The sequence below is a fragment of the Nansenia antarctica genome (genome assembly GCF_963989245.1).
Source record: "Nansenia antarctica genome assembly, chromosome: 17".
NCBI lineage: Eukaryota > Metazoa > Chordata > Actinopteri > Argentiniformes > Microstomatidae > Nansenia > Nansenia antarctica.
This window is the reverse complement of record NC_137687.1, coordinates 13,384,878-13,412,040: the sequence shown is the minus strand read 5'-3', so window position 1 is coordinate 13,412,040 and position 27,163 is coordinate 13,384,878. Positions and strand designations below refer to the sequence as shown.

The following is a 27,163-nucleotide window of genomic DNA, read 5'->3' as shown; positions in this document are numbered from 1 at the left end:
CTTTACAGTGGCCTCTCATTCACCCATTCACACACACGTTCACACACCAATGGCGGCAAGCTACCATGCAAGGCGCCGACCCGCTCATCGGGAGCAATTTGGGGTTCAGTGTCTTGCCCAAGGACACCTCGACATATGGCCAGCTGGGGATCGAACCGCTGATCTGCCGACCTTGCGATCATTAGATCACAGCCGCCCCAATAATGCTGTAGGCGGTGTGTGTCTGTAAGTGTGATCAGACTTTGGACAGCCTAACATACACACACGTGTTCTCTGTGTGTCACCAAGCCCTCCTACGCATGCTGCAGTGGTATTAACATGCCAGTGCCAGTGGCTACTAGTTACATAACATGACACATGAAGGAATTATCCAGAATTGTATAGTGTGTACACATTATAATAATATATATATAGATATATATATATATAGAGTATAGAATATGCTCATACTGTATGTATTACAGCTAATATGCCCTGTAAGGGACACCTTGCTGTTTCTAAACGTGTAAGAACAGTAAGAAATGGAAGAAACTTAGAAGCTTTGGGCAACACAAGAGAACCAAATCCACAAAACCACCCCCAGCTCTCTGTGCCAAGGATGTCCATTTTGAGATTGCCGTTGTATAAACCAGCAGAGCAATTCCATCTATACTGTTGTAACATAAGTTAGAAAAAAAGAACATTTTGCAGGTCCAAGACAAAACAATTTCTTCTATAACTTAGTCAGATAGAGTATGTTGACTGGGAAATGGGTGAGCAAGTGAATGGAAGAAGCTCAGCGTAACAACTGACTAAAAACAACTGACACCACGGCTCTGAGGATTATGTCTTCCTGCTGACTCTGACTCTGATGGAACCTTTTTAACTTGACGAGTGAGTCATCACTATCTCCCTATGGCTTTCTCTCCCTTCCCTTCTCTCTCTCTCTCTCTCTCTCTCTCTCTCTCTCTCTGTCTCTCTCTCTCTCTCTCTCCCTTCTCTCGCTCTCTCGCTCCTCTCTCTCTCTCTCCCTCTCTCTCTCTCCCTTCCCTTCCCTTCTCTCGCTCTCTCGCTCTCTCCCCCTCTCACTCTCTCTCTCCCTCCCCCTCTCACTCTCTCTCTCTCTCTCTCCTCTCCTTCTATATGTCCAGGTTCACCCCTTCTCCCCATCTTACGTCTTACATTCCTCCTGTTATCTCCCCGCTACCCCACAGAAGAATCCCCCTCCCCAAAACTAATTAGCATCTTTACATTGCCTCTGCACAGTCGCTGATAGGCTACTGGCTCTCAGGCAGCTACAGTATGATGCTAGCTACAGTATGATGCTGGGGGGGAAGACACAGTGAGTCAGAAGAGAGAGAGGAGCTTAATGCTAAAGTGTAGCCTACTCAGAATGAAACGCTGCCTTAATGGAACCGTTAAACAGAGAGAGAGGAGCATTATGCAGATGTTAAAATGTGCAAAGTGTATTGTGTGTGTGAATTTCTATGGACCAGATCGCCACAATACAGATTATTCATCATCCTCTTAAAAAGAGGGACACAGCTAGCGTGCGCCATGCAGGTAAAAGGCTCTTAAAAACAAATGGCTAACTTAACAAACAACCTGAATAAATAAAAAACTCCACACATGAGTGGAGTGGAGACCGTCGCTGTAATTAAAAGGGACGGTCTTGTAATTCAGGCCTTGAAAGGACTAAGTGGAGTCCACCCACCGCTGGAACTGGTGTGAATTATTCTCCTCCTTATTATCAGGGGCTTTTATTCAGACACGAGTGCACAGAGAGCTTTACTCGGTTAAGCTAAATCGATGCTAACACAAGCAAAACAACACTGCAGTCTTGCTGAGAGGTTGAGGGTCTAATGGCTTTGTATTAGAGGCTACCACCTCCGCAGACTTTGCAAATGTATTCCAGCCTCAGTAGGAAAATATCGTAAGTGGGAACCAAACAATTGGAGGTAATGGATTTTACCAGCTGACGCATGCAAGTGCACATACAATAGGAACACTACAATCACACTGAAGTGTTGCGCACGCACGCACACACACACACACACACACACACATGCACACCACACACACACACACACACGCACACGCACACGCACACGCACGCACGCACACACACACACACACACACACACACACACACGCACACACACACACACACACACACACACACACACACACACACACACACACACAGAAATCAGCATACACATACGCATATTCGTAAGCATGAAATCTTACAACCATGTGTGAAAGGACCACATTTGCACTAAGACACCCCTAAAAACACACACACAGTCGCACGCACACACACACACACACACACACACACACACACACACGCTAATGGGAGCGTACCAAAGTCCACCAGCTTCACCCCTCCCTGCGTGGTCAACAGGATGTTGTTCCCCTTGACGTCGCGGTGGATGGTCTTGTTAACGTGCAGGTGGTGGAGACCCTGTAGGAGGGAACAGACCAATCACAACAGGGCTTGTTGTAAACGGTCAAATGAATCTAAATGAATGTGGATGATTACTTTGGGATGAGTTTTTCTATTTGGTTCGTCAAAAAACTTTTCATGAGGTTCTCTGCATCTTTAACAAGACTGTATTTTTCCTAATGTGGAGGAAAGGAGGATTATGTATGGGTTGTAATGTATGTATTACAGTATACAGTATATGGGTTAGCCAGTATCTCTCTCTCTCCGTCTCTCTCCCTCTCTCTCTCTCTCTCTCTGTCTCTCTCCCTCTCTCTCTCTTGTCTCTCTCCCTCTCTCTCCCTTTTCTGTCTTTTCTGTCTCTCTCCCTCTCTCTCTCCCTCTCTCTCCCTCTCTCTTCCTCTCTCTCTGTCTCTCTCTCTCTCTCTCTCTCCCTCTCTCTGTCTCTCTGTCTCTCTCTCTCTCTCTCTCTCTCTTTTTCTCACATGTATCCACCATTCAGAGAAGCCTTACCATGAGGGCCTCGTGGACGATGTAGGCGATGATGGGTTCGTCCATCCTGTCTCCTCTCTTGAGCATGCCTTTGGCCAGGTCTGTCACCGAACCCCCGTTGCAAAGCTGCAAAAAAGCACAAAAGAAGAAGAAGACAATGACTTTCCTTCGCTAAGCCTTAGCATGAGTCAGCACATTCTGTCCAAAAGCTGAAACAATGAGCTTTAAAATCTATTATAACATCTAAATCTGCATAATGTCTTATTGTGTAACATCTTCGGATAAAACGCTTTGATTCCAAAATGAATATTTCAGAGTGAAATCTTAAAAAATGGAAAAGACGTGATGGGGATATTGGATCACTTTGTTCAATCTCCAGCATCTTATCTGCCTGGAACAGCTTATAGGAGGACGTGGGAATCGTGCCGTGAAAAATGCAGATTCTTTAAGAGGGGTTTAATCTACTGTGTTATTAGTCAACAGTGTAATTATTAAAGATGTGCAAATTGTAGTCTTCAAATCAAGTATCCTCTACATTTTAGACTATTTCTGTCAAGGGTTAGAAGAAGAGATTAATCACATTATACAGAATATTATTAAGGTGTCTTGACTCTTGACATATAATAAGTGTCAATTTAAGTGTCCTTGGGTTTGTGAAAGGCGCTACATAAATCCAAGCTATTATTATTATTATTATTATTATTATACTATGTGCACATTTGGCTGTGTTAGCAAGGTTCCAGTGTCAAAGGGACAGTTTTGATTACCAAAATGATTGGTTCCTACTTTACACTTCAAAACATTGGAATAGAAATGCTACCATAGAACCATTAGCATTAGGCTCTTTCTAAACATTCTCATAATTACACTGCAAAAAGTAAATCTAAGTAAGATGAAATATCTTAAATCAAGGCAATATATGCTTGTTTTTTGTCAGCACTAGTTTTAAGATTTGTTGTTGTTATTGGCAAGTGAAGTTTTCCTGTTTTCATCTTTCATGACTAGTACGAAACATTGTAGGAGAAAGAGTTTGCTGTCTGCATAATATTATATGACTGCTGCTTTATTTTATACTGCATGTAAAAGTGAATGTCTCCATGATGTGAATTGTGACTGTCAGTGGCTTGTGGATGTCAATCCAACCATGAAGATTACAGAAAATTGCTCTACTGTATCTGTTGCCAAGGCAACAACAACACCCTCTTATTTTGGTCTTTCTTTGTGTGACCCCCGGACAAAGGAGGAACAAAATGCTTGTCGGTGTCACCCACTGTGATAGAGGGATAACACATTTTAGAATGTCACAAAACAACACAATATCAGCAGATCTTTACCCTGTGCATAATAAGCAGTCTATTTACATGACGGAAGAAGAGAGAGAGATCTACTATGAGCGATGCTTCTTTTGTCCAGATCCAAATCTTAATAGCACTTGTGTAGTTTTATATTTTGCATTTCCTTGTACAATTTGATGAGGAATTGCATGCATAAAAGCATTTCATATTCTATAACTGGAAATATCCATTTGTCTGATTATGCATATTTTCTACTTGAGCTCCTACAATCAGACATCTCGCTCTCACTGGAGAATCAAAAGCATAATTAGAGGAGGACGCTCCCTGGTGTGTGGTTATGGAGAATTAGAATCGCTCTGCAGCAGAGGCCTGACTTAAAATGTCTCACAATGAACCTCGGAGAGGGAAGTCACAAAGAACATAGAACATCAGAACAGTACAGACATGCCAAAAATAGGGCGGCTGTTGCGCAGGAGGTAGAGGCTGTGTCTCAGGAGATAGAGGCTGTGTCTCAGGAGGTAGAGGCTGTGTCTCAGGAGGTAGAGGCTGTGTCTCAGGAGCTAGAGCCGCCGTCTAATGATTGCAAGGTTGGCAGATCAACGGTTCGAGCCCCGGCTGGCCACATGTCAAAGTGTCCTTGGGCAAGACACTGAACTCCAAATTGCTCCCAGTGAGCGGGCCGGCGCCTTGCAGGGTAGCTAGCTTGCCGCCATTGGTGTGTGAATGTGTGTGTGAATGGGTGAATGAATGAATGAATGAATGAATGGTCTTTATTGTCATTGCTATAGTACAGGTACCAAACAACGACATTTAGGAGGGGTGGCTCCCCTGGTGCTAGGAAACAAAAAAGAAACAAAAAAAAACACAAGAAGGGAAGGAGCTGGTTTACATAAATAAAGGCTATGTACACTATCCACTATACTATACTGTACAGATAGACGACTAGGGTTGTCATATTGCATTCATTCATTCATTCATCATTAGTTTGATAGTTCTTGTCACACTTAACTTGTTCACTCACCATCACTGGGAGTGGTGAAAACAAGTGATTCTAATTATTTTCCTGTCCTAACAGTCTAAATCGTACACCATGATAGTGCCTGGTACAGAGGTCAAACACAATGCCAGCAGCAGGATTTGGAGTAGGTGGGATTCTGTATTGCTTTATTTGAGTCAGATACACCAAAGCATGGCGCTTCTCCATTGACCAGACCGGGACGGTACAGGACGGCACGCATTTGTATCTTATCCGTACCGCATGGGCGAGCAGTCATAATAAGCTATAAATGCGGCGCATGCCCAAGCCCTTTAATATAAAAAAAAGCATTTCAATGTTTGTCTCTCAGTGTGTTTGATCATTTTGGTTTAATTTAAAAAAAAAAAAAAAAAAAAAAAAAATTTTTTATACAAATAAAAAAATGTTGGTTAACACCTCGCTCCACTGGAGCGCACACTGGGTTCAATGTCATAGGGGGACCAAGTAATTTGATTGGACAAGAGGCATTCCATCAGATTTCCAGAGAAAATTTACAAACTCAGCCAGTGACAGCTATTATGATGCAATAGGCCTATTATGATGTCATCAATAATTAAAAAGAACCTCATAGCTGTTGCATTCTAAAAAACAGGTCATTTCAGAGAATCGCCTCTTGAGAACTATCGCCTCTTGCTTTTACAGTATAGAAAGTTGACTTTATGAGAAGACTCACATAACGTGATCAGATGAATCAAACCCAAAGTGATCCAAATGCCCCCCAAGGGCATGAAGGTCTGAAGGAAGACAATGAGAACAAGGGAAAGAAGAAAACAAATGCATTTTTTGCATTTTTTAAGCTGGCTGCCCTCCTCACTTGCTGTGGAGGATGTTTTGGAAAGAGAAAGGAAAGACGACACTCCGACTCAACTGATATGCCTAACGCAAATGATAACCACAGCAGACCTACCTCTGGACGAAACCACAGCAGACCTACCTCTGGACGAAACCACAGCAGACCTACCTCTGGACGAAAAACAAAAGGTCACTCACCAGACCCAAGAGACCCTGACAACAAGCAAATGACAACCGGTAAAGAAAAAGAAAGCAAGGGCAGTGGTCAAGTCATACCTGAAAGGTCTAAAGGCAGCCGACCTTCTTCAGCTCAACAGACTCTGAAAAAAGGCTGTGAGCTGACCACAGCACAAGACCCTACCCTGCATCCACCTACGACTCAAAGCTCTTGTAGCTCACGTTCGCGGAGCTCCCTGAGAAGCATTAAAGGCCGTCAGGATGCTACAGTGGACTGGCAGCTGCCAGGTGTCCCTACCTCATCTCTGTCAGAGGAGAAGAAAGGCAGCCGACCTTCTTCAGCTCAACAGACTCTGGAAAAAGGCTGTGAGCTGACCACAACACAAGACCCTACCCTGCATTCACCTACGACTCAAAGCTCTTGTAGCTCACGTTCGCGGACCTCCCTGAGAAGCATTAAAGGCCGTCAGGATGCTACAGTGGACTGGCAGCTGCCAGGTGTCCCTACCTCATCTCTGTCAGAGGAGAAGAAAGGCAGCCGACCTTCTTCAGCTCAACAGACTCTGGAAAAAGGCTGTGAGCTGACCACAACACAAGACCCTACCCTGCATTCACCTACGACTCAAAGCTCTTGTAGCTCACGTTCGCGGACCTCCCTGAGAAGCATTAAAGGCCGTCAGGATGCTACAGTGGACTGGCAGCTGCCAGGTGTCCCCTCCTCATCTCTGTCAGAGGAGGAGAAAGGGAGGAGACCAGTGAGAGGAAGATCAGCGAGCAGCTCTGACCGTGAGCAGGAGACTAAAGAGGAAAAGAGCACACCAGACAAAAATGGTTCTGGCAAGGATGATGACTGTAGACATGACAGCCCTACCAGCATATACGGACTGAACGCAACCACTGGTGACCACATATCCGGACTGAACGCAACCACTGGTGACCACATATCCGGACTGAACGCAACCACTGGTGACCACATATCCGGACTGAACGCAACTACTGGTGACCACATATACGGACTGAACGCAACTACTGGTGACCACATATCCGGACTGAACGCAACCACTGGTGACCACATATCCGGACTGAACGCAACCACTGGTGACCACATATACGGACTGAACGCAACCACTGGTGACCACATATACGGACTGAACGCAACCACTGGTGACCACAGCTGTTCCAGAGGAGTGACACCAGAGTGTCAGCAGTTCGTTACCGAGGTCCTGGACACCACTAAGGAGGAAATGTTGAAGGAAGACGAAGACGAAAATAACCTTCTTCATGATTGAGAATGTGTTGATCTCTCATACCTCAAATGTCATCATAACCATTAAATATATTCATGCATTCATCTTCAAAGTATTTTTGTGTTCATTTGAATGTCGGGGCGGAAATGCGACATGAACTAGGTCACAAAACGCGCGACTATCATGCACAAATCAGCCTAATGTTGGATAGATAACTTTACATTAAATATGTCTACCATCTTTTTAATATTGCCTTTAAATGACTAAATAAGTAAATTATGATTATATAATGATTGAAGCACTTTGAGCTACAATGTTTGCAGGAAAAGCGCTATACAAATAAAAAAGTTATTATTATTATTATTATTATCATCCGCTGTCAAACGCCACAGGAATGAGAGGCCGTTGTAAAGCGCTTTGGGTAAAGGCGCTATATAAGTGCAGTCCATTTACCATTTACCAAACAGAGGAGCCTGAGGAGAAGTGGTAACATTGATACAGTGTAGTAGTGTATCGCGTAGTGTTCCCGAGATGTGGGACCCATTTTGCGATCTCATTATGATTCCGCCCTGAGGGCCCAATACCAATGAATGTGCAGTGTGTTTTTGCCCCGCATGTTTCTCTGCCGTTTACAGCAGTTAATTGAGCTAACCACAGGGAGTTGTAAATTGCCTGTTCCACTTACAGCTTACCATGTACGCTTAGAAAATGGAATTAGAACACGGTAATGAATTGATTTTAATGTAGATGATAATAATGTTGACATGGTGTGATGTTTTATGAATTTGCAAAACTGTGTTCAGTGTTCCCCTTCTCCTTTACCGTAACACTAGAACAGACGTGTGTTTTGTACCTCCTATAAGAGTCGCCCCTCTTTACAATGCTCAAGCTGCTATTTACACACAACGACCACTAGTTGGCCGCTTGTAAATGAGCCTGCTTCCTACACAGAAAAACAGCAATATAGCTTTATATTAGCTAATCCTGATTTTGAAAATGTAAGGATACTGGGTGGTAGAACGCACATATCTAGGAAAAGTCATGAAAGGAGGGTCCAGAAATGTCATCGAGTGCAAAGATATAACAAATGTTTCTTTACTCACATGTCAGAAGGCCCACAGGCCTGAACATAGGGACACCACTTCCACTACTCAATACATTCCCCTGAACAAGACCTACAGTACACCTACTGTATGTAAACCTCCTGATGTCAGTCAGTCTGTCTGTCTCACTGTCTGTCTGTCTGTCTGTCTCACTGTCTGACACCTACTGTATGTAAACCTCCTGATGTCAGTCAGTCTGTCTGTCTCACTGTCTGTCTGTCTATCTGTCTGTCTGTCTGACAGTCTGTCTGTCTGTCTGTCTGTCTGTCTGTCTGTCTGTCTGTCTGTCTGTCTGTCTCACTGTCTGTCTGTCTGTCTCACTGTCTGTCTGTCTGTTTGTCTCACTGTCTGTCTGTCTCTCTGTCTGTCTGTCTGTCTGTCTCTCTGTCTGTCGGTCTGTCTCACTGTCTGTCACCTACTGTATGTAAACCTCCTGATGTCAGTCAGTCTCACTGTCTGTCTCGCTGTCTGTCTGTCTGTCTGTCTGTCTGTGTTCGGTTCTAATAGGGTTAAATGCTATATTCTGGTCAGCCTGGTTGTAAAGCAGGCCATGCTAACCCATCGCTAGTTCAAACAGACCGTAGTAGACTTTAAACAACAAAGAGACACGGATTCAATCATGATTATTATTTACTTGCAAGGAGGATGAATATAAGGCCTCTCCTGCGAGAGACCCCATATTCACACACTAATCTTTCCTCCTTCGAGCCAGTCTTTTATTCCCAACAGAAAGACACACATGTAACACAAATGGATAGGAGGAGGCACTTTTCATGAGGAAGTGCAGTGTTAGCACAAACACTTTCATGGGAAAGTTATCATAAGTAGTTTCTCTGCTGGGCGACTCAGACAACACAATGTCAGGAAGTGACAGGAAGTGGAGGCCCAGCTGGGACTGAAGATAAGGAGTGGACAGTGATGCCTTGTATGGTTGTGCTTAAAAAGCACACAGTTGAATTCTCAGAATAGAACAGAAATGTATAGAGTACATGTACTAATGTACTCTTCAAAACATCCACAACATTATGAAAACATCATTCAAACCTATCAGTCTGTCTGGAACATCCATCCAGTATTGTGAAATAAATGTTATGTATCAGCAGTGCAACAGTCGAATGTAATCACTGCAGTGAAACCCTGCTCTCTCCTGTCAGCCCGGCATACAGACCGCTGTCCAACAGACCGTGTCAGAAGGCTGACAGGACAGTGAAGGAGAGAGCGATGGGTCTGACGTCAGTCCACATCACGGCCGTGATCACCTGTCATCATTAAATTACACAGGACAGGCAGACGGACCGGTCCATTTTAATGAGTCTCCTCAGCCACAGTGTTTCGGTCTTCTTGAGTGAGTACGTTTTAACGCTAACATGAATTATTTCAGACGTGTTGAATTGATAGCTTTCTATTTTAGGACATAGCTAGACCAAGTTGCACATTCAACAACAACTCGTATTTCCCAAAACAAAGCGTGTCTACGGTCCCACAGCCCAATGTTCCCACATTTCTAAGTAGTCTAACTAACACTAACACTAACACTAACACTAACCCTAACCCTAACCCTAATCCTAACCGAACCCTAGTCCTAACCTAACCCTAACACTGACCCTAATCCTAACCCTAGCCCAAACCCTAACACTGACCCTAACCCTAACCCCAGCCCTAATCCTAACCCTAGTCCTAACCTTAACACTGACCCTAATCCTAACCTAACCCTAACACTGACACTAATCCTAACCTAACCCTAACACTGACCCTAACCCTAACCTAACCCTAACACTGACCCTAATCCTAACCCTAGCCCAAACCCTAACACTGACCCTAACCCTAGCCCTAATCCTAACCCTAGCCCTAATTCTAACCCTATTCCTAACCTTAACACTGACCCTAATACTAACCCTAACACTGACCCTAACCCTAATCCTAACCCTAGTCCTAACCTTAACACTGACCCTAAGCCTAACCCTATCCCTAGCCCACCTATGAAATATTAGAAATGTGGAACCACTGGGCTGTGGGACCATAGGGCCTAATTTTGAAAATAAATATAAGAAATGTGGGACCATTGGGTTGTGGGAACATAGGGATGACTCCCCCAAAAATACCCACATTTGACCTTAAAGGAAAATCCACTGACTCCTACACAGACTAAAACTTCTGTCAGAGTCATTTTTAAACCTCATCACCCGCTCATCACCCCCGATTACCTTCAGGAGACGTTATTCCTGTCAGACTTGGACAGGATATCATCGTAATTCCTCACATGTGGATGTGGATGGAGATGAGACTCAGGGCTAATGCAGCTGCCATCGCCAGCTCCCTCTACCTGCTACCAGACTAGCTTCTGGCGCTAGAAGTCTTATCCCGCTATTTATACCCACCATCAAAACGGCAGGATGGAATAAAGTCCTGATAATGACAATAGCCAATGGCGAGGGAGGATAATATATGCAGCACTCTAGCTGCCTACCAAGCTGAATTTTGGCTAGATATGTATGTTGTTATCGTTGATATCGATAGAGCATCAACAGGCTAAAAACACATAAACTACACATAATTAGATGTTCACACAGTCCTTGCTTTTGAACACGTCCTAAAACGTACGTTTGTTTACAAGCCATGGATCACAAACAGTAGCATGAAGCAAGATGGCAGACAACACAGTGAATCCAATTCACAAATTTCGAGTATTTAGTGATCCTAAAACTGTTGTTTGTTATAATATTGAGTGGGCTCTTATTTTTAAAAGAAGCTTTTTGGTCTTTTCACCAGATCGTGTCACTATTATGATGAAATGCTTTGCCAAAACATGTTAGAGGCCCAAATCTCCCAAAACTTCTCACTCATTGATGATAAATGGACTGACTTCTATAGCGCCTTATTCCAAAGCACTTTACAACTGCCTCTCATTCTCCCATTCATTCACACACACAATCACACACACATTCACACACCAATGGCGGCAAGCTACCTCGCAAGGCGTCGGCCCGCTCACTGGGAGCAATTTGGGGTTCATTGTCTTACCCAAGGACACCTAGACATGTGGCTAGCCGGGGATCGAACCGCCGATCTGCCCTGACCTCGTGATCATTAGACGCCGGCTCTACCTCCTGCTCCACAGCCGCCTCATTAACCTTGTGACAAAAAGGCAGCCGCACAATAACCATGTGCGTGTGTGTGTGTGCATGTGCATGTGTGTGTGTGTGTGAGGCTCGGGTGAGTGGGAGAAATGCTGTCTTTGTCCCAGTGACCTTATCCTTTACTCTGGTATAATGGCCGAGGTGTCTGCTTTCTGACTGCGTTTACTGAAAGGCCTTGACAAACAATGCCTTTTTAAACCTCATTGTCCATTAATGACGCTAGGGCTTAAAGGTGAGCTGGAGCTGGGGATTCTAAGGACAGGGCATCAGAGACAGTCAAACAAGTGCAAGCAAGTCAAGTCAAGTGCAAGCAGGCGGCCGCGGCACAGGAGGTAGAGCTGGCGCCTAATGATCGCAAGGTCGGCAGGTCGGTGGTTCGAACCCCAGCTGGCCACATGTCGAGGTGTCCTTGGGCAAGACACCGAACCCCAAATTGCACTCTGACAGCCAAGAATCTTAAGGTGACCCTTGACATTCACTTGACCTGCGCGGCGAACATCACAGCGAAACTGCGCTCCTGTAGATTCTTCCTCTATAAGGTCAGAAGGATACGTCCATTCCTCACCAGAGAAGCAGCACAACTCTTGGTCCAGGCAGTTGTGATCTCCCGCCTTGACTACTGCAATGCACTCTTGATGGGCTCCCAGCAGACCTCTGCAGCTCATCCAGAATGCTGCTGCCCGTCTGGTTTTCAATCTCCCCAAATCCTCCTATGTCACCCCTCTCCTCCACAACCTGCACTGACTCCTGGTAGCAGCTCGCTTCAGATTCAAGACCCTGGTGCTCGCCTACCAGGCGGTAAAGGGAACAGCCCCTCCTTACTTGCAAGCGATGTTCAGCCCCCAAACATCTATCTGATCCCTCCGCTCTTCCACCTCAGCTGGCCGCCTGGCACCACCGCCTCTACATGGATGCAGCGGTCGCAGCTTTTCACTCTATTGGTGACCCGGTGGAACGAGACTACAGACTGAAGACCTCCATCTCTTCAGGCTACATCTTGACTGTCCCTCCTAAAGACTGAAGACTTCCATCTCTTCAGGCTACATCTTGACTGTCCCTCCTAAAGACTGAAGACCTCCATCTCTCTTTAGGCTACATCTTGACTGTCCCTCCTAAAGACTGAAGACCTCCATCTCTTCAGGCTACATCTTGACTGTCCCTCCTAAAGACTGAAGACCTCCATCTCTCTTCAGGATATACTGTATCTTGACTGTCCCTCCTAAAGACCTCCTCAACCCCCCTACCCCTCTGTACAGTTCTTCTACTGCTAGTGAAAAAGAAAATAAGTAATTTCTTCTAGTATTGTGGCACTTGGTCCTAGCATAAATCTTTGCTTATGACGACTGGTATAGACGATTCACTTACTTTAGACAAATACATCACTTGTGAGTCATGGATAACATGTTTTCCATGTCTTAACATTGGCTTATAACACTCAGCTTCAGACCATCTCACAATTAAAAACTATTTTTTTTAAAGTTACTTATTTACATAAATACAACTTTAAGTCTAACATTGATGTAGTGTAACTATCCTCACCAATGGATACTTTAAATAAGTCTGACCTGTTCTAATTTTCCCCTCTGTATTAAATACCCTCTAAAATACCCAACTGTTCTGGTTTTCCCTTGCTTAGGAACCAATAATATGATTTTATGATTTTTGTGTCATACCCCAGGAAGACTAGCTAATGTCATGGCATTAGCTAATGGGCGTCCTAATAAACAAACAAACCAATAGTATGTCTGTCCCAAAACGTGCCGTTCTGACTCTTGAAATGTATTTTGTACAACACTCTGTACAACATGTGTCTGATATTATCACGGTTGTCACCATACAGTATAAACAAGAAACAAGGCTCAGATAACCCCGTCTACAGTAACCTTATAGGAGAGGTGATTACTTAAGCTGATTCTCACAGGATCAGTTGCTCTGACAGGTCAGTGGGCTTACGTAAGCGATGACAGAAGCGAGGGCATTTACTGTATCGTTCAAATATTGTCTGTGTCCAAACGAAGCCTCTTAGATGTTATTGCAATGGGTGTCTTTCTCCCAGAGAGAGGCCCCAAGAGAAAGGAACAAGATAAGTACCGTTACGCCAAATATTTTATTCCTTCAGCCATTCGGCTGCTAAATGAGTAGACCCAGCAGGGAAAGAGGGGGTCCTGCCATCTCCTATGCACCTTTTTGTTTTGCATCCTTGAATCTGTTCTTAAACTTGAATTGTGAACTTATGTCGTTTTTATGTATTTATTGAACTGTCCTTAAACTTGAACTGTCGGACTTGCACTTGTGGACTGGGTGCTGAGCTCCAGTGATGAGTATGTTGTTGTGTGATGCATTATTTGTGGCCATGAACTGTGGAAACTGAATTGCCCTTCAGGGATAAATAAAGTATTCTGTATGTGTATCTGTACCTATTCTCCCACGCCATGAGGGCAGAATATACTATTGGAAGTGAGCAGCACAGCTCACTCTTCTCTAGCTCAGTGATCAGTAATGTTGTAGAGGATATGGGAGACTGGAGTTCAAATACAGGGCGACATGTATAGATCAAATGACAGTGTGGGCGGCTGTGGCGCAGGAGGTAGAGCAGCCGTCTAATGATGGAAAGTTCGGCAGATCGGTGGTTTGAGCCCCGGCTGGCCACATGTCGAGGTGTACTTGGGCAAGACACTGAACCCCAAATTGCTCCCAATGAGCGGGCCAGCGCCTTGCATGGTAGCTTGCCGCCATTGGTGTGGGAATGTGTGTGTGAATGTGTCTGTGAATGGGTGAATGAGAGGCCGTTGTAAAGCGCTTTGGATAAAGGTGCTATATAAGTCAGTCCAATTAAATACAGTGCGACATGTATAGATCAACTTGTTGAACTTCCCTTAATCCCTTTATCACATTTCAATGAATGTTAGGTCGCTATAGCACAAATGTTGTTATTGCATCCATACTCATCTGGTATGGTCTAGAAGACTTTCTTACTATACACTGTACTGTGTATGGTAGCCATTGCATGATCAATATTATACATTTTCTACCATTTTGTAGACTAGAATAGAATTGCCTGAAGGTGTACGTTTTTACAATTCACATTCAAGCAGAGCTTTCATTTATATCTGGATACCAATATATTTACCCAAGAGAGGTCTGGAAGGTGAATGTTTGCTTGGGGGACATAGCCTCAATGATTGCTGACATCTACAATGCAATCTGAAAGTAACCTTTGTCACACCGTGAGTTTAGAATTATAAGGTTCTATCTCCGTTTAGGGTAGTTCAGAGATATTGAGCGTCAAAGTTTTTACATTCCATTATGTTCCGTGAGATGGAACCTTTGTATTTTATGAATTACTAACTCAAACATTTTTAACATTTTAAAAATAACATCACACAGGCACACCTAATGGATCAGATTATGTACAAAACTCAATTTTTACAAAAATGAAGATAGAACCTTATAATTCTAACGTCACGACACGTATATTGTTTCTAAGAATATGCCAGAACAACATCAGAGTGGAACAGTGGGTACTAGTATTACAACTGACATCTCTGGGAAATGATAATGTCTTGCCAACTCTCTGTTTAGATGTTTTGATAACATTCAGTATGAAACGTGACACTTTCTGACTGGCTTATTATTAAGATAATAAAATAACTGTGTGAGACGGTGTTACCACATCCTTCTTCACATTTGTAAATGATAAATGGACTGACTTATATAGCGCCTTATTCCAAAGCACTTTACAAGGGCCTCTCATTCACACACACATTCACACACACACATTCACACACCAATGGCGGCAATCTGCCATGCAAGGCGCTGGCCCGCTCATTGGGAGCAATTTGGGGTTCAGTGTCTTGCCCAAGGACACTTCGACATGTGGCCAGCCGGGCTCGAACCACCGATCTGCCAACCGTGCGATCATTAGACGCCGATTCTACCTCCTGAACCACAGCCGCCACACACATTAGTGGAATGTTTTGGTTTAATGTCGTCTCACCAACTAGCGTCTTCCATCGTGTCTTCATGGTTGACATCCTTTGACATTGACCTTTGACCTTTATGCAATGTTGTGATTTAGACATCGCTGCACCGTACCATATCCCGTTATGAATGATGTACAGAGGATGTACGATACAACCAAAATGCCATGTTAATGCTACCTCTGTTTTAAGAGAGTTTAACACTAGAACAGCCGTCAAATTTCAGGACCCTCCTTTCATGACTTTTCCTAGATATGTGCGTTCTACCACCCAGTATCCTTACATTTTCAAAATCACATCAGGATAAGCTAGTATAAAGCTATTTTGCAGTTTTTCTGTGTAGGAGGCAGGTGAATTTACAAGACGGCCAACTAGTGGTCGTTGTCTGTAAATAGCCGCTTCCCATTGTAAAGACCCAGGGAACATAGGACCTGGGGAACATAGGACCTGGGGAACATAGGACCAGGGAACATAGGACCAGGGGAACATAGGACCCAGGGAACATAGGACCCAGGGAACATAGGACCCGGGGAACATAGGACCCGGGGAACATAGGACCTGGGGAACATAGGACCCAGGGAACATAGGACCCGGGGAACATAGCTTCGCTCCCCCCACATGCTAACCCAGGGTTAGAAGCAGACCTACTGAGAGCAGCACTGTATGAGTAAAAGCCACAGGGTATTTAAACGTCAGACCACTAATCTATCTCTCCGGCTCATTTCTCTGGTTGAACAATTACCTCGATCCATCACTGGGATCACGCTCACGATAATTACGTCTACCAGTGTATAATTGAAACAAATATATCATGCAATCTTCCCCCTAGTTAGTTTATCTACATTAAAACTGCCATGGCTGTAATAATCATTAATCGCATGGTGGAATGGTGGTCAGAGATTGATCCAAGCACTGTGTTCTCGGAACGAACCTTGTGAACCCTGAACCTTGACACTGACACAGCCAGAGTATTTTTACAACAGCTTTTAAGCCTTTCTCCTTACTAATGGTTTTCTGAGCCATCCAAAAGCTCATCCTGTTGTAACGGTCAGAGCTAAGGAACCCAAGTTCTGCTAAGTGCAGAACACTTGGACATAAGTATTCAACATATCAGCCATTTTTATTCAACATATTTCGTACATATTTTCGTATTCACACAAAATGTAGACCAGACATTGGTATTAACTCAATAAAACAGCAAAAAAAATATCTTTTTTTTCAATTCTTAAAAAAGGGTTACGCAATAAAGTAGAATGACACAGGAAAAAAAGTATTGAATACACAAAAAGCACTAAACCAGCTCATGCCACTAATAAGTTCTCCTACCTGTGCTAATTAGAATCAGCTGGGTTAGTGCATGTAGGTGGGGAAGTACTTCTACTCTTTGAAAAAAAGCTTTCCTGCAAGAAACATCTCATGATGGGGAGAGGCAAAGAGCTCTCCCAAGACCTTTGCAACAAGATTGCCCTAACCCTTACAGACGGATTTCACAACTCCTAAATGTTCCTCTAAGCGCCATTGGGGCCATTATCCACAAGTGGAAGGAACATCGCTTGACCATCATCCGGCCATGCACAGGAACCCCATCCAACACCTTTGGGAGGAATTGGAACGCCGACTGCGAGCCAGTCCTTCTCGCCCAACATCAGTTGCCCGACCTCATTAATGCTCTTGTGGCTGAATGGGAGCAAATCCCCTTAACCATATCCCCTCAACCATAAAATCTATCAGAAAGCCTTCCTAGAAGAGTGGAGGCTGTTATAGCAGCAAAGGTGAGACCAACTCCATATTAATGCCCATGGTTTTTGGAATGATGATGATTTTATCATTTGAAAGCTTACAATCTACCCTTTCGTAATCTGGAACAAAAACAGAAAAATGATGTTGCGAGACTTGCAGACTTTTTAACCAGACCCAGTCACATATTGGGTAAAGCCAAACATGCTCTTGAAAGATGTCAGAGTCTGCCAACAATTTAACTGGCTTGCACTGTAGGTGTATTGGCCTTATTGGCCTTATTGGCCTGGTTGCTAACCGTTCAGGAGAAGCCTAATGTCCACTGATTAGAATAACAAGCCTAAAATACATCTGCAGAGAATAGACTGCAATATCAATTTATGACTAACAAGATGGTGGAACAGCCATTAGGTCCACAAACATAATAATAGAGAATGTGAAATTGTTTTAGTGTCATGGGGATTGTTTGCATAATGGGTAATAATTACCGTACTGCATGTTTTTCAAAGATCTGAGGCCATTAAACTTGATTTAAAGTAAACTCTTAATTACTTACTACTTAATTATTTACTTCATTATTATTATTTATTTATTATCAGCAAAGCACTTTCATCATAATTTTAAGTAGCTCAAGATCTTCATGTGAAGTAAAAAACTCAGTCTTGCGAGACCAAGGCACATGGGCCTACTACCACTGAGCAAACCAACACTTGAAGTCCAGGGTCCACAACCTTACATTATTCCTCATTAGAGACTAATATCGGCCGTCTTTGAAGTTTGGGTCCATCGGTCTCGGGGCTTCAATGGAGACAGATTGGGGGTGCGACAGATGAAAGCTCAGTCGCCTCTCCTCCACATGTGCTAACATAAAGGAGACACACAACAGACGCTGAGCACCGGAGCCCCGATGAGGAAGCAACAACAAAGTGGAGGGAGGAGGCAATCTGTGTGAATCCTCATCATAGTGAGGAGGGGGGGGGGCTGTACAGAGGTCTGCGGGGGAGGGGGGGGGGCTGTACAGAGGTCTGCAGGAGGGGGGGGGGGGGGGGGGCTGTACAGAGGTCTGCAGGAGGGGGGGGGGGGGGCATGCTGTGTGGAGATCATCTGATCCATTCACGGACAATTACAGTTCAGAGGGGAGGACAACGGTAACCATGGTGATCTCATCATCGTCACCCAACCCCTCTCTCTCTTCCTGTCCTTTTGTCGTCGTCCCACCCCCCCCCGGCCCCCAAATCCTTTGCCTCATATATACATGTGTCCATGTGCCCATACACACATAAATAAACACACACACAAACAGAAACGCATGCACGCACGCACGCACGCACACACGTACATGCATGTGTGTGCGTGCGTGCATGCGTTTCTGTTTGTGTGCGTGCATGGGTTTGTGTGGTGTGTGTATTTATGTGTGTATGGGCACATATGAGCCAAAGGATACACACACACACACACACACACACACACACACAAACTGCACTCCACCCAGTCATGTGACTGGCCCTGATTGCAGCCCCTAGGATTAGCTCTGGCAGGTCTGGCCATGCTAACACCACAGAAGGTCTTTGCATCAGGACGTAGTCTGCATACAGATAAGCGAACTCAAAGAGGAGTTTAACTACAACAAACTAGCAAAGCTGAAAGGCTGAACTCTCCCAGACACTGGCTTTGCTTTTCTAACTTGCTGTGGCACAGCAAGAACAGCCATGGGCGGGGTCATTTGAACCCTGTGAGTAAAGAAAAGTGTTCTATCTTTGCAATCTATCAAATTTCAGGACCCTCCTTTCATGACTTTTTCTAGATGTGTGCGTTCTACCACCCAGTATCCTTACATTTTCAAAATCACATCAGGATAAGCTAGTATGAAGCTATTTTGACATGTTTCTGTGTAGGAGGAGTCAGGCTAATTTACAAGCGGCCAACTAGTGGCAGTTGTGTGTAAGTAGCAGCTTCCCATTGTAAAAACGTCATGGTCATTTGACCCCTGGGGCGGCTCTTTTAGTAGGTAAAAAAGGCACGGCTGTTCTAGTGTTAACTTGCTTTTCTAATTGTGTTCCACTGAAATGGACACTGGGGGTGTCTAACAATGAAAACAAAGTCACAGTTGTTGCTGTGTGGTACTGGCCTTGTGACACATTTATTAGGTTATATTGTGACACATATATATGGGTTTATTATACCCTTCTTGTGGGGAGGCTGTGGCGCAGGAGGTAGAGCTGCCGTCTAATGATCACAAGGTTGGCAGATCGGCCAAGTTCGAGTTCGAGCCCCGGCTGGCCACATGTCGATGTGTCCTTGGGCAACACAAATTGCTCCCAGTGAGCGGGGCCGGCGCCTTGCATGGTAGCTTGCCGCCATTTGTGTGTGAATGTGTGTGTGAATGGGTGAATGAGAGGCCGTTGTAAAGCAGATTTGGATAAAGGCGCTATATAAATGCAGTCCATTCTAGCTAGGACTGAGGTCTGTGGTGAGAATGCGTTTGGCCAGCAGAGTGGGGTGGTTTTGTTGTTTTCATTATAGCGGCTGTATGATAACAGAACACACCTGCTGTTCCGTTATTTGTAGTATTCAGTCGATATTTGACTTTAACTGAGAGATGTATCGATCTTACTCAGGCAATTATACAAACACTTAGACGGGTCACTGAGAATGACCGCTAAGGAAAACAGAGAGAAACACAAGATGGCAACGTGAAAACTATCTACTGGGCTAGCGTAACATGGAGAGGACTGATGCTAATGTTGTTACTGTCCCCTGGCAGAGCTTGTGTTATGGGAGCTCTGCCCAAGCTCTCTCTTACTGTACCTATACTTACATTACACACCGTAGCGAAGGATAGGGTGATGCTACCAGGCTCACACACCACACAGAGGGATAGGGTGATGATGCTAGCAGGCTCACACACCACACAGAGGGATAGGGTGATGCTACCAGGCTTACACACCACACAGAGGGATAGGGTGATGCTACCAGGCTCACACAGCACACAGAGGGATAGGGTGATGCTACCAGGCTCACACACCACACAGAGGGATAGGGTGATGATGCTAGCAGGCTCACACACCACACAGAGGGATAGGGTGATGCTACCAGGCTTACACACCACACAGAGGGATAGGGTGATGCTACCAGGCTCAAACAGCACACAGAGGGATAGGGTGATGATGCTAGCAGGCTCACACACCACACAGAACACAATGTCTCTATGATGCAGGCACGGGGAAGGACCTTCCCTGAGGCAAAGTGACCTGCATAAAATGCTGTTGACTGAAACACACACACACACACACACACACACACAGACACGTATGCACACACACACACACACACATACAGACACACACACACATACACACACACGCATGCACGCACGCACACACATGCACGCGCACACACACACACACACAAATACACACATACACACATACACACACACACACACACACACATACACATTGTACACACATACACACACACACACACACACGCCATTCGTGGTCGACCAAACACAGAAACCAGGTGTGACACTTGACCCTGTGTGTTTTCCCACCAAAACCTCTTGGGCACCAGCTGACCAGTGTTATCTAGCTACCAGCCACTTATACATCTGAACAGGCCTCGACTGGCCTCTCTCATCACAGCAGGAACACAGATTACAGGGTCAAAGGTCAGATAGCACAGAGACGACTTGCCCAGACCTCTCCAACACTTCTCTCACCACCAGGTTGACCTCCATTACACGTTTCTCTGGAGCTTGGCATTTCAAAGAGCGTCTGGGGGGAAATGAAATATGAGGGGACAGGGGCTAGCGCCTTTTCAACTGTGGGAAAAAAACAGCATCAAGGTCCCCTTGAACCTCTCTGTGAACATCGGCATTTCCATGCAGAATGAGTCAGGTAGCTGCTGTCAGCTGTGGGGTGGGTTGGTTGTTTGTATGCAAGACGAATGCATCCGGTTTGTCCGAGCAGAGCAGGGACTTGTTTTTCAATTGGGTATTGTTATGTACTTTACATTGTGTATTTGTAAAAGACAAATCGTGAGCTTAGAATTATAAGGTTCTATCTCTGTTTAGGGCAGTTCAGAGATAGAACTAGATTCTTGTACAGGATATCCTCACTTGTCAGTAAAAACACACTGAGGACCCTATCAGGAGCTCTCATTCAATGTCACTTCGACTATGCCGTAACATCATGGTACTATAGAACCACAAAGGCCCATAAAACAAGACTCCAGACAGCCCAAAATAAACTGGTTAGGCTTCTGCTAGGCCTCAACCCTAGGACACATCTAACCGCTGCTCATTTTTTGAGTCTTGATTGGCTACGAGTAGTTGACAGAGTGCAGCAGCTTGCACTGGGCCTGGTCTTCAAGATACGCTACACCACAAAGACACCCAAGTACCTGTCAACATACTTCCAAAATGTGAACAACGTCCACACATACAACACCAGAGGAAGCTCCACGAACCACGTTCAACCGCGTTGCACCACAAACAAGGGGTTAAACTCGTTTGCAAACTATGCAGTAAAAATGTGGAACGCCCTTCCTATAATCTTAAAGGAGTGCAAAACACTGCCCACCTTCAAAACCACTCTCAAAAAACATTTACAGGAGGCTGCAATCCGTAACTGGACCCTCTAAATCAAAAATCAGATTAAAAGACCCGAACTACCCACTGTACATACTTTGTGTTTTGTCCCCCGCCCCCACCTGTGGTGTATGTCCCCACCTGTCCTACCCGCTGTACATACCTTATGTTTCGTTGTATTGTTCTTCCCATGATGGATGTGTGTTTATCTTGTAGATAGTAATAGTTATTTGTCTGTATTATCTTGTAGATAGTACTAGCTTTTTTGTCTGTCTTACATGTAACGATGAATTGAGAATCAAGGACCCCAATTGAAATAAGCCAGTGGCTTTCTTGGGTTTTTATCCTGTTAGTTGACCTTGTATGTAATATGTACTTTCATGTACCTACTTCTGCAAATCTTCTAATAAAGTTTTCAATCAATCAAAAAAAAAATGAGCGTCATAACGTTTTTACATTCCATTATGTTTTGTGAGATGGAACCTTTGTATTTTATTCATTACTCAACATTTAAAAAATAACACCACACAGGCATTAATAAACACCTAATGGATCCGATTATGTAAAAAACGAAATTCTGACCAAAAATGGAGAACCTTGTAATTCTAACGTCACGAAATAGTGAAAATACCACCGCTCATCCGTGATCCGACTTTGCTGAGGTGCCGGAACTAGAGAGTATCAATGTTTTGCACAGTGTTTGAGCAGATGCTGTTATTTTGCACGCATTTGTTAAATACAAACGACCAAGTGACATATCTAATACCCCAACAAACTCCAAAGTAAGTATTATCACATATTTTCCTGTTCTTAGAGAGTTTCCCCATTCTGATGTAGCAAAGCTACTGTATCAATGTGTGTGTGAATGTGCGTCGAATAACAGGGTCACCTAAGGACACCGGGCTATGATCTATATGCATATAGTTCAACTACAACCCTCTCCCTGAGGTTAACTGTGTAATCACAAAGTCTTGATTTTGCCCATTGGTTTCTCATGTGGGTACCATGTCCAGTCAATGAACCATATCAATTAATTGATCTCCAGTAGATTCAGGCGATAGAGAAAACAAGCACATACTAAAAAAAAAAACTCAAGGGCAAAACACTCAATTAAACCTCCACTACCGTGTTTATTTATTTATTTATTTATTTTTATTTTGTAAAAAAAAAATTCCCCCTTTCTTTTCTCTTACCATTGTTGGTCGTTGTTATTGTTACTGTTGTCACACTGCTGTTGTTGTTGATAATGGTGATAATGATTCGGTTTATTGGCTGTTGTGGTTGTTAATGCCAGCGATGAAATTAGGGATTATTTTTGTTGTTGTTGTTTGTTTTTTCTTCTTTTACTTTATTGTTATTATTTATTTTTAAGAAAGATATTCATGGACTGTTATTCTTTTGCGACTTACCCGTGACACCTTTATGTAACATCAATATGTTGTGAAATATTGTTTGACTCCACTTGATAAAAGAAAATGATAATAAAAATTTAAAGTAAAAAAAATAAAGAACTCCACTACCACACCAACAACAGAGCAGAACACAGAACAGTCTCAGAGCCGGCAGACAAGTGCAGGTGTCTAAACTATTTCAGCGGGACGCCCCAGAAAAAGAAAAAAAATCCCTCCCCTGCTTCTCTCAGCAGAGCCAACGAACACCCTCCCCCCGGCCTGGACGCTAAGTAGCCTACTACACATTCTCCCACGCGGCCTAGGGAGTAAAACTACCTCCAGCCCCCCTGTGGAATCTGAGACTGTTACATAATTGCTCCCCTCCTCCTCCAATCACCAGTGTGCATACATGGCTGGTCACATACTGTGCAAAGTACGACTGCCGCAACCGTCGCACCGGAGAGCTATAATGTACCACATTGTTGTATAGCAGCTCATTGCAACCCACTCACAGTAATGTGCAAGGATATATTGTACGTGGGAGATTATTATTATATTCTATAGTACTATATTACTGTCACTACACATCGTTAGCCTCGTAGCATAATTGCCTAAGTTATGCTTCGCTTGTGGACAGCCGAGCCATCTTTGTATGTAGTGTCACAAATGCCTATGTCAAAGAGATGACTTGGGCAGATAGTGATTTTGGAATGTAACAAGCATTCTGATAGGCTGATGGCATAGGAGGCAATAATGCACAGTGAATCAGCAGTGTTAGGAGAGTAGAGTTGGGCAGATATCTCCATTTGGCCAAAATATGACTTAGCAATTATGCTACAAGGCTAACGATATGTTAAACTGGGTTATGTACAAGTACAGAGATACAACGCAGGCCTACCTCCAGCACGAGCCACAGCTGGTCCCCGTTCTTGACATCTTTCTGGTAGTACATCCCAAAGAACTTGACCACGTTGGCGTGGTCTGAGAGAGCCATGAGGATGTTGTACTCTGCCTCGATCTCCTCATCGATATCCTGTTTAGAAAGAACCCACATCAAGAGTCAATGTTGCAGAATGACAGTAGCCTACATTTGCCACAAATGCTTAATTACTTATCTGTACCAACTTATAAATAGGGCCAACTATTGTAATTCAATAGATAGGTGACAGTATGTGATGTGTGTTGTAGCCTCTGATTCACAAATCCCAAATTCACAAAGCAAGCTGATTAAAATGAATACGTTCATTGTTTATAGTTTGTTTTTACTCAGATGGAGTCCTCACAGCAGCCATTATTAGCCAGGTAGCTCTGAGCACATCAACTCTTCACAAGGTCGTTCCACCAAATGAACATGTATCCTGGGGGCGCTAGACTATACCGGTCAGGTGCATGCTGGGTACTCTTATTGAACCAGACAAAACTGACTCCAAAATGCATCCTAAAAAGGTGCCTCAAAAAATAAACAAGATTCTTTATTCGTTTATTATTTCAGAAAAAATAAACTCGATTTTTTTTTTAGGGATACAGTTAGCATGTTAGCAACATAGCACTGGACAGTAAAGTAGTGGAAATTGAAAAGGGCAGAGTCGAATACACTTTCCTTTATTTCATTTTTGTTGTATCTGTCGCTGGGACATTAAGCAGTGTTTGAGTTGCAGCAACATAGCACCATCTGCCTGAGATGTTCAGTGTGAATGCTTCCTGTAGCCTAGCCGGGGCTCTCTGCAGGAACCGATCAACCGATTGATTAAAATGATGGCGACAGACAGCGGTCTATAGATAATTATTCTTCAATAATGAGAAACAGTAACAAACTATTTGAAGACTAATGAGAAAATTATCAAAGACAAGCCTTGAATCTAATGGATGAAAATGGCTCCTCATTAAAGCTTCTGCATTAACGATGCAGTTTATTTTATCCAAAAAAACAAACATGATTGTGAACATGTAAACATGGTATCCATCTGGCATAAACGTTTTTAAAATATATATATATATAATTTTATATAAAGAAGAAACAGAAGAAGAAAAAGGAACAAATAAGTACTGCAGGTTGTAAACCATCGCAACAACACACATTTCAAACCTTGGAACATCTAATCTACTGTACCTATATCAGTAGGCCTGATTCTAAATGTATTTTGAGTGTAGGCGGGAGAGGTACATAATTTCCCTTCGTCATTGGCCTCAGCCCAGGTCCTCACATGTCAACAGGGACTACAGGAGGGTAATGTGTCCTCACCGTGGCTCCAACCAGGAGCGTCAACACAACAACAACAATAGATCTCCTTAATCTGCACTGACTACAATACTATAACATGACGCAAGGATGTTTCCTGAGAGTCGTCTAGATGGACACCTCACTTAAAAGAAGGAGAAGAAAGGAGCTGGGCTGGGGGTAATGCCATATGAGAGAACAGTGACCTGACCGGGGGGTGTAATTGCACATCACGCTGTCTCACGCTTCAGAAACAGGAGATTCTGTAGGCTGCTGTCCTACATGGCTGTCTGGCCTGTGCGACCAGGCTTACTTACTTAATTATTTAAAGGGATAATATACTATTTTACACTTTACAGTCACAAGCTAGTTTCTTACCTTGAAAGTAGTATATGGGTCAGGAGAATCTGTAATCCATGAAAGGTGTGTTCTTTGATAGAAAGTAACTTCCAACCAAGTTAACTTGAGGTGATTTGGCCACACTGAACTTTTTGTTGTTCCCCAATCAAATTAAATCCAATTTTATTTGTATAGTGCGTTTCTCACAAAATGTGACCCAATGCGCTTCACAAGGAGCAAAGAAGATAAAGCAACAACTAAGATGGACATTTAAAAGGCGAGATTGGATAAGTAGGTTTTGAGGTCTTGCTTAAATGTCTAGTTTTGGACTGTCTATAAATGTCTCTAAATTTCAGGCTCTCAGGTAGGGCCAATCACTCCCATTGTTCGTTTGTTATTGGTGGCTAAAGTCGGTTAATGCTACCCAATGGCTATTTAAACAACCCTGAACCGTGAGTTTCTGGGCCCACAGACTGCTTTCTAGGTAAGGAACAATCCTACTTTAGGTGAACTATCCCTTTACACTGTAAAGTTTACAGTACACACTGAATACTTAAACTTGATACGGATCAATTTTCAAGATAGGAAGCGTCGCTCACATGGATGGGGTCCAGGATCTTGACGGCTGCTTTGCTTCCATCGATCTTGTTGAGCACCTTGTACACCTTCCCATAAGTCCCTTTCCCGATGGTCTCGATGATCTCCCAGGTGGCTGTCGGATCTGGAAAGTTGTCGAAGACGATCGATTTCCCTGATTGTGGATACATCTTCATGAGAGATCGCCTAAAAATGACAAAAGCAGGATGAGAGGAACCACATGTGTGATAACATTTATTGTTTTAGCTTCTCAATGTAACACCATACACACAGGGTGGAGCAGTGTACGGTTTAAGTGCCTTTCTCAAGTGGTTGGCACCTTACCCACTGAGCGCCTTATTCCAAAGCGCTTTACAACGGCCTCTCATTCACCCATTCACACACACATTCACACACGTGCAAGGCGCCGGCCCGCTCACTGGGAGCAATTTGGGAGCAATTTGGGGCAATTTGGGGTTCACTGTCTTGGCCCAAGGACACTTCGACATGTGGCCAGCCGGGGCTCGAACCGCCGATCTGCCAACCTTGCGAACATTAGACGCCAGCTCTACCTCCTGTGCCACAGCCGCCCCTACCACAAACTAATTAATCACAACAAGGGCTGAT

At 43.9% G+C, this 27,163-nt stretch overlaps 1 protein-coding gene across 1 annotated transcript in view; it reads right to left on the bottom strand.

Moving 5' to 3' along the window:
* Positions 1–26,727, bottom strand: part of LOC308172868 (myosin-IIIa-like) — a gene marked incomplete at both ends in the record, with an annotated part of 37,907 nt that extends 11,180 nt beyond the window's left edge. Inside the window, 4 exons of the mRNA XM_080547813.1 lie at positions 2,347–2,446; positions 2,939–3,043; positions 24,302–24,436; positions 26,560–26,727. Of these exons, the coding sequence (XP_080403939.1) occupies positions 2,347–2,446; positions 2,939–3,043; positions 24,302–24,436; positions 26,560–26,727 (508 nt within the window). The remainder of the gene's footprint in view (positions 1–2,346; positions 2,447–2,938; positions 3,044–24,301; positions 24,437–26,559) is intronic.
* Positions 26,728–27,163: the final 436 nt, after the last annotated feature.